Source organism: Cariama cristata, unplaced genomic scaffold, assembly GCF_000690535.1.
Source record: "Cariama cristata isolate BGI_N322 unplaced genomic scaffold, ASM69053v1 scaffold11675, whole genome shotgun sequence".
NCBI classification, from domain to species: Eukaryota; Metazoa; Chordata; class Aves; order Cariamiformes; family Cariamidae; genus Cariama; species Cariama cristata.
Window position 1 is genome coordinate 23,999 of NW_009619911.1, and position 8,527 is coordinate 32,525.

At 41.2% G+C, this 8,527-nt stretch overlaps 1 protein-coding gene across 1 annotated transcript; it reads right to left on the minus strand.

Moving 5' to 3' along the window:
* Positions 1-212: 212 nt before the first annotated feature.
* LOC104162648 (chromosome unknown open reading frame, human C8orf76) lies at positions 213-5,488 on the minus strand. Its single transcript, XM_009701427.1, has 4 exons — positions 5,333-5,488; positions 4,014-4,534; positions 1,550-1,682; positions 213-389 (listed from the first exon to the last, which is right to left on the minus strand). The coding sequence occupies exons 1-4, from the start codon at positions 5,417-5,419 to the stop codon at positions 213-215; spliced, it is 918 nt and encodes a 305-aa protein (XP_009699729.1). The 5' UTR covers positions 5,420-5,488.
* Positions 5,489-8,527: the final 3,039 nt, after the last annotated feature.

Here is an 8,527-nt window from a genome sequence, read left to right on the forward strand (position 1 = left end):
TTATTTTAAACACAAACAAATCAGTGAACAAAGAAAATGAGAGGTTAAGAGTTTAAATGCAGAGATTTATATATATTCTTAAAAAACATACAACAAGAATTCTTAAAAAATGTAATATGAACTTTATTGCATATATCATTCCATAATCATTTGGAGATATGAGAATAAATACAACAAACCCTTTAAGTTACCAAAGGTGCAAGATATAAATCTTAACAGAATTGTCTGTCAAAGTGACATAAGTCATCTTGGACATTACCGAACCATTTGATTTCAAATTCTGTGGCTGATGCAGTTACCAATGACAACAGCGCTGAAGGGCCTATGCATTTTACCTCACCCTGAAATTCCTCTTTTAGTTTTTCTGGTATAAGATCCTGCCCCATAACCTGCAAACAGAGTAAGAAAGAAGATGTAAAACAAGAAAATAACTTGCAGAGAAAACAGCAATTACGACATTAATAACAGATCTCTACAAAAAGAAAAGCCCTTGACACATGAACCACATGCCACCCAGGAGAAGTTTCCAAGTCACGATCAAGTTGTCTGCCTGCTGCATTCTGCGATAAACATGGAGAACCAAGACCCGAAGCTTCACAGCTGCACATCCCCACTCAACTTCTGGTTACGCTTTTACAGAGGGATTTTTACTCTCCAAGTAGCAGAGGAAGTCTCCACGCCAACTCTGTATTCAGTGCTCACCTTGCAACAGCACCAACACTCCAATCTCCTCCTGGGCGATGTCGGACCAGGGGAAGCAAGGAGAGAAGTTTCTTTTCCCAACCTTTTCAAGTCGTGAGATTGTCTGCATGGTACTGCCCTCTTACGGATGAAATCCCACAAGACCGTCTGCCAACCTGGCAACGGCTTGGCTTTCACTAACTTAAAGCTGTAATACTGACAGCAAAGCTAGAATCTCACTGGTTTCCTTTTGTTCCTTAAGATAAAAGTCAGACACTCCATAAATAGCACTAAAAATGTTTAATAGCTATGAATAAAGTCATGCAATGTTACTCTCCTCCTTTGTATTTCTTTAAAACTAGAACCCAGTACAAACAGAATAAAAAAAAATCATGTAAAAGGATGTCTCTGGCTTTTTTTGAAAATGTTTAATACTTTTTCTGGAAGCGTTTAATACTGCTGTGGCCATCAAAGCAATCTCCACTTCCATTTCATACTTGTGATTCACTTTGTGGCATTTAAAATTCCTAAGATAAAATCTGCATCTCAGGAAATATATTTGCAGATGCATCATCGCCGTGCAAGTCCAATGAGAAACTTCACAACCCTGAACATTCCCAAAAGGAGAATCTCAGCAGAACAGAGATACACCTGCATGACACAAGCCAGCACTACACAGGTATCACTGTCAGTTCCAGATAACACACTACCAGGGCAACCCACCCCAGCTAATTTACCTTGCTTCCTGGCACGGTTAATTACCTCAGGGGAGTGTTACGCTTACAGGACTTTGTGCCTGAACTGGCTCAGGTACCTCAACCAGCCTATGTACAGCTGAGAACTTGCACACAATGAAACATCCCCTTACCTTGGTCACCAACAGCAAGGAGTTTTCGTCAAAACCAAGTTGTGCCACTTTGTCATCAATTTCTTTTTGACCTTTTATGTTATTCTCCAGTGCAAAGGATGACTGTTGCGACTGGGTAAGCTGAAGTAAAAGCCTGAAATTAAAGAGGCAGTTAAAAAAAGGCACACCTGGCAAAAGAGTAAGTCAGCAAACCTAAAACCAACCAAAATGTAATACTTTAAAACAGCTCTTCTTACTGACTTTTGCTGACTGCAAAAACTGCGTAGAAATTAATACATCTGTATCAATCTACTATGAGTATGGTATATCTGTGCTATGACAGAAGTAGTGAGAAATACTTTTGAAAAACAACATGCCAAGTATCTCTGGTTTCTCTGTCCAACATTTTCTCCCCATGCATTCATCACACAATTCAAAAGTGAAGCTCGGATCAGCTAGCACTAACTGCAGTACCTCAGGCATCCCACAGCCCTATTAAGGCCTAATAAGACAGCAGCACATTTTTGCCTATGGCAGCGATTATCTTTGTCACCTGAAAAGCCAGAAATTTGGGGGTTTTAGACAAATATCAAACATCCTCCCCACAGAGGCCAACCCTGATATATTTTCTAAAATCTTTCACCATAGTTTTATGTTTAAGGCAATGCCCCAGAAGTCACCACCATGATTTAGTGAAGGTTAGATTTTGTGCTGACAACATGGCTTCATGTCATGGAGGGACTCCATCACCAACTGCTCGACCAGAGAGAACAGTGGCAGCTTCCAGAGTCCTCCTCACACAAGGACTGTAAAACGTGTCAGCAGAGGAAGTATCCAAGTATATTCAAACAAGGGACCACTAGGACTTAGCAGTATTGTAACTGAAATTATGTTTAATTCAATCTTTATGCATAAAGAACAATAACAAATTTTATCACATTTACTGAAGTTAAATGAAGCACGTGTTATAATAAAGGTGTGTATTTTTATGAAGAGAAGACTTAAGTAACATCTTGGATTAAAGTTCTCATTTGAGCATTATAAACATCAAAATTTACAAGACTGAGCCAACAAGCCATTTGTAAATTCAGTAAACCTTTGATCAGGAAATTCAAAGTAAAAATGGAAAGTATTTTGAATTTGTAAAGTGGTTTTGTTTCAAAATTTGCATCAACATGACGCAAGAAAGATTAAAATCTCAATGAAAATTAAACAAAACCATTTCTCCAATTGTTTTTTTGTTGGCAAAACTAGAATTATTCATGATGTTTTAAGACAGAACCTTATTTCCTACAAAAAGCAATACTAATATCCCTTTTCCAGGTGCAATTTACCCTGCACATACGTTTATGCAACATACACATCTCACTTAAAATTCAACAGACCTGAAACTATTAGACAACCTATTTAATGCATGAGCCCTGGACAGGGGAAAAGCTTACCCTGGACAAGAGTATCTGCAAATACAAACCACAATAACACTTTGTGAAACCGTGCAGCCAAGCAAGGAAATCCCACAATTTATAATTGCCTCAATGCTGAACCATACACACTGAAACAAGCAACAGAAGTTATTTTAATATGAAAGTAGCTTTAATGTTCAATATCAGTACTAAATCTATTAACTCCTCCCAAGTAGCAATTAAGTCACCATTTCTCAGTCCAAGTACAATTAAAACCTACTACACCTTTTTTACATTTCTTAAATCTTGCCTTAACAGGGCAGTTATAAAGTGCTCTCTGTAGACATTTGCAGAAGTTCATAAAGTGGCTTTAAATACGTTTGGTGACTAATAGATTACCGAGAGGCAAGAGGGGAAAAAAGAATACTAGACTATTTTAACAAAACCAGTTCCTGATCATCTCTTTGAAAGACTACGTTTTGGGGATTTTTGTTGTGTGCAAGAGTTTTAGGAAGAGAGGGAACAAAAGGAAAGAGCATTTTAATGAAGCCCTGTCAATCAGCTGTCACAGAGCAGCAGTTTCAACCTCATCCATTATGCAGATTGGGGTATTATTACAAAATACATTTTCGCTCAAGCATGAGGCTTCAAGCAAATAAGACAGGTGGCTCTCGCCTAAGGAAGATTGGCCAGCCCTCCCTTTGGGGTACTTCTGCTGCTGCATCTTTAATACCAAACCAGAAAACAGCCATGCTCTAACAGGAGCATTTGCTAAAGAACAAGTCCTTTTCTATATAATTATATGAATCTTTTCAAGTAATAAGGTCATTAAAAAACCCTTTTCTTCTCAACAGTGCATGACACTGGTTTGCTCTTTCCACTCAGATGCAGGTTGTTCACAGCTACCATGCTAGTGGATTTTGCTTTTTAGATCTGAAGCAATAGTAGGGTGCGTTGCCAATGCTGAAACAAACACTTAAATTAAAAATGTAAACTGAAAATATTAAGGCTGGGAAAAAATATACTTTACATTGTTCTTGACTGGGAGAAGTTAACATTATTCTAAGAATGCATTTAGTTACCTTGCTCTAATAAAAGAGGCACATGCCTTTATCCCAACTTTCTTTGATGTGTTCTGCTCCCAGGACTCAGAGGCTGCGCATTTCCCTTCATCCATCCTTTCCGGTTCTTCCAAAGTGCAGAGGAATTCTTTTACAGCTTGGCAGCTGCCGCTACAAATCACTCCATTCTCTCTCTTTGTTTCTGAAGCAAGGCTGGACCAAAGGCCCTCTTTCTGGCTGTCTGATTTGTGACGCTGCAAATCAATCTCTCTTCCAGTTGATGTTTTGAAACTATTATCACTTACATTAACCTCTTCAGACTGTTTTAGATTTGTTTCTGGAATGACTAACAGAGACAAACTCTGTAAAAGGCTCATATAAGCTTCAGCAAGTAACTTCCAGTACCAAGGGTTGAAAGGATGTAAGCAGATCAGTTGCTGAAGACAGGTGATCTTTTTTTCTACATTTTCCAGACCCTGGTAAATGGCAAACTGCAGGTTGAGAACCGTCGTTAAGTGATCTGTGTTAGTAGCGCCATTTCTCTAGAAACAAAAGACAACAGATTAAAAACAGGAGTAGAACGGAATCATCCTTCAGAGCCTAAGAAAATGTCTCTCTGAATAACGACACACAAATATCACTAAAGGTAATTTTTAAATTGTACCAAACTGTGCTCTTCATTTTAAATGATACGTGATACAGATCATACATGACCAAGCTGACAGCACTCCCTCCAGCTGCCTTGTCCCAGTCTGAAAGGCAAGAACGCCCCAAATGCTGTCATTTGTTTATTTGCCTTCAGAGTTTTATACAGCTGCCCTTCTTTGTAGTATAAACATCTTTTATATAAAATAAACAGCAGCAGTAAAATTCTAGCAGACTTCAGAGCCTCTGGACTTTTTCCTTTATGGGAAAAACTCAATTTGTGGTTAGATACTCTTCTTGGTGGAAGTTTGGCAGTGATTATATGGAAATAAAAGGGAGTTTTGAATCGTCACTTTTATAGTGGAAAGATTTAGGCACTCATTTATCCCCTTTCTTATAATTCCTATTACATTACATTAATTCTGCCTGGCAGAGCATGATATTTAGTCCCTTTCAGGACTACCAGCCTCCCTGCACAGGGAGCTCATTGTGGTACAGGGTGTTCTGATTTCTAAAGAGTGATTATATCTGCAGTGACAGTTACCCTCTGTTTACCAAATACTCTGAGCCCTGAACATCCTGAAGGATTATACACATGAAGATTATTTTTCCAGAAAATGGTCCATATAAAAAAACACTACTGGCAATATTTTAATGTTCAAAGACTAAAAGAAAAAAAAAACACCATTCTTTACCATTTTTTCTGCAATATCCAGAGCCTCCTTGTGCCTTCCTAAGTGAAATAAACACCGAGCCTGGCCCTCTTGGACATCTCGTCTCATTGCAATGTTACTGGGAGGTAAGAGTAGTAAGCAGTTTGAGTATTCACACAGGGCTTTCTAGTAGTGTCGACAAAAAGAAAAGTCAAAGAAAACAGTGAGAGATTTTCATTTAAAAGCAAGCCTGACGGTATGTTTTGTTTATGACTACAGTCACAAATGGAATTCAGGAGCCAAAGTCCACATTTTCACTTCTCCAGACTCAGCCACCACCTATGCCAGCAGCAGACAAGGGCCCCGGTACTACACAGCCATGTCTAGACGGCAATGAGCAATCTCAATCCTAACTTGTGCTTAAACCCTGGCAGGATTCACCACACATCTGTCTACCTCACCCTCACCAGGTCTGATCCAGAAGGGATCATCTACTGACCTAGGCAATATGTGACACAAGTCACCTTCCCCCCCAGCTAACAACTCAATGATCAGAGAATTCATCTTAGATTTGGGGGACCTTGTTTCAAATCCATTACATTCTCCACAGGAAGGTTTGAACCTGCAAGTATCTCACCTCCCATGAATAATCAGCAAGTCAGAGAATACTGTAAGGAAGGTGACTATCCATCATTCCTGCAGGGTGGTTCTAATTTGCATGAAACAATTAAATATTAATTGGGCGAAGGAAAAAGACAAGAATGAGCACTACTTCCGTAGCTTAATGTTCAGGGCGCTCACCAGGACTCCAATTAACATTTAAATACATTATATTAAGTATTCAGTGAAGCTAAGACTGGAATCTTGGTTCCTCCCCCTTCATGTAAGTGCTCAGACCAGAAGACTAAAAAGCAGTGCTCATCCTCTCATTTCTCAAAATGAATATTTAATTATTCCTTGCGAACTTGAATGGTTCTAACAGAAACAGCTTCCAGGCAACATATCCTAAATAGTTTCTAGCAAAATGGCTGACATACTTTACTTCTCTGGTGTTAAGTTCACATTCCTTCTCAAGCAAAAAGAGGGAGCTCCCCTCTGCCCGGTGAGGGCAGCAGCAACTGGTGAAAAGGGATCAGAGGAGGGTTGCAGGACATCCCTGTTCACCTTGTTACGTGACAAAGGGATATAACCTGGCAAGGATCAGGCATTAAGAATCCCAAGCAAGTTCTACAGTCACTTATATCCTAGAAATGGGCACAGCTTAGATTACTGCTGTCCTGGGCATTTCCTATCAAGTGGCCTAGGCCACAAGTGAAGAGATTAATTACTACTCCCATTTACTTATGTCCAGCCCCCCTTTCTAAGGTTAGTGGTCTCAAATCTGTAATCTTATGTGCAGTCTAGTTCTGGTTCTGTCACTGTGATCCAGGTTAGCAATAAGACTGAAGACTAAACATCTTTAACATGGATCACTGCGACAGAAAAGGGTTAGGAAGCAACAGTCTGTTCCACTAGCAGATCTGAGCGGGTGCCATTCTCTCCTGAGAGGGCACCACAGCATATAGCAAAGAGCAATCTGCTCTTCCTGAAGGTCAGCCGCCATGCCTGACCACAGCCTAAGGCATCTTTCTTCTCAGCACACTTTTATGAATCCCTTCAGGGCATCTCAGCTGAGACTGGAAAGCATCTGTCAGATATAGACAAGGCAGCAGTAATGCTGGAAGAACATTTAAAAGCAGAAGTCAGGGTCAACTGAGGTACAAAAAGATCCACAAATCCAATGGGCAAGGCGAAAGGAGTGGATTCAGAAGTCAGCCTGAGGGCTCTGAAATCAGGGAGCCTGTAATGCAAACCATAGCCTGGAACAAGAAGCTATTACAGTTGAAATAAGGGATCAAGCAGCTGATTTCAACCAGGAAACAAGGTAACAAAAGACTGCATCCTGCAACTAGGACTACAGAGGCAGGAGAGCATCAATCATCAGGAATGCAGCTCAGGAAGTAGGCAGTGAGGACAGGGTCTAGGACTACAGCAGGCAGGAACAGAAACAGGGAACACAAATGCACCCCAAAGGCACAACAAGCCATCCAGAGCAAGGACAAGCAGCAAAGAAGTGGGACAATTAATGATGAGGCTCATAAGCCAACTGTCAGGAGACTGACAACTACAGTCAGCTTGCACCTGACAGTGGAGGGAGCTCTGAGAAAGGTGAGTGGCAGCCAGGTGGTTGCCAGCAAACTGACAGCCTTCGTGGGACACGGTATTATCCCCAGGAACAGAGAAATCCACACGTTTAACTCGGTCTGACCATGACTTTCATGGGCACAAATACCAGCTCTGCCCATTACTGAACTGCTCAGATGCATGAGCTTGATCCGAATCAGCTCCGGGCGCAGAGCAGCATTTCTGACCAGTTTACACTGACTTCATGCTGACTCCTGGAAAGACGGCATCTGGCTGGGGGAGCTTCCCAGAACACAGTAACCCATGATGGCCTGACTGCAGCGCAGCCAGCAGGATGGCTCTGTGATAAGTAAAACCCTGAGTCTGTTTGTTAATCAAATCTTGCTTGTATAGGACATATGGAAAGTTTTAAATCGCTGATGTATACCCACAAACATTGTGTAAGATAAGTTGGGAATGGTTAACTTTGCTCAGGAAATCGCTTGCAAGTGTTGAGACATTCTTTAGTTATCTAAAGACATGTGGGGTAAGGACAATCAAATACCTGATAGAATAAACAACTGAGTAATGGCTAAAAGAAAGGTGGTTTCGCAAGAGCATGAGTGGGACTTCGGCCTTCATCCCAGCGACCCCCAGGAGGCAGACTACGACCACCTAAGCACACACACAACGCAAACGATATCAGCCAACACAGGAACTAGGAGACTGTATAAATAAGGGAACCCTTCTCCATTTTGTGCGCGCCATTGGAAGAGCAGAAGCTCCCCGGCCGCCCAGCGCTGTTTTGCTTTCTGCTGCTTGCTCAATAAATCGATTTAAATAATCGGACTGGACCGCAATTTATAACAGCTCTTCACCAGGTCACCGCAACCGCCCACGGGGCTGTCATGCTTTCAGCACAAACGAGGAGCCATCAAGCTGGATGTCACCACACCACAGACTCTAGCACCTCCAGGCCGGGGTTCAGCCAGGAGGCTTCTATATAAATATACATACACACTCCCTCAGCACACCAGGGACTACAGGATCACCCCAGTTTATATCCCCACAACT

Excerpts from the sequence above, each read along its gene's own strand:
- LOC104162648 (XM_009701427.1), bottom strand. The coding sequence starts at position 5,419 with ATGAGACGAGATGTCCAAGAGGGCCAGGCTCGGTGTTTATTTCACTTA. Across the intron at positions 4,535-5,332 it reads TGGATATTGCAGAAAAAATG|AGAAATGGCGCTACTAACAC; the intron begins GTAAAGAATGGT and ends TTTTGTTTCTAG. Across the intron at positions 390-1,549 it reads CCTTGCTGTTGGTGACCAAG|GTTATGGGGCAGGATCTTAT; the intron begins GTAAGGGGATGT and ends CTCTGTTTGCAG.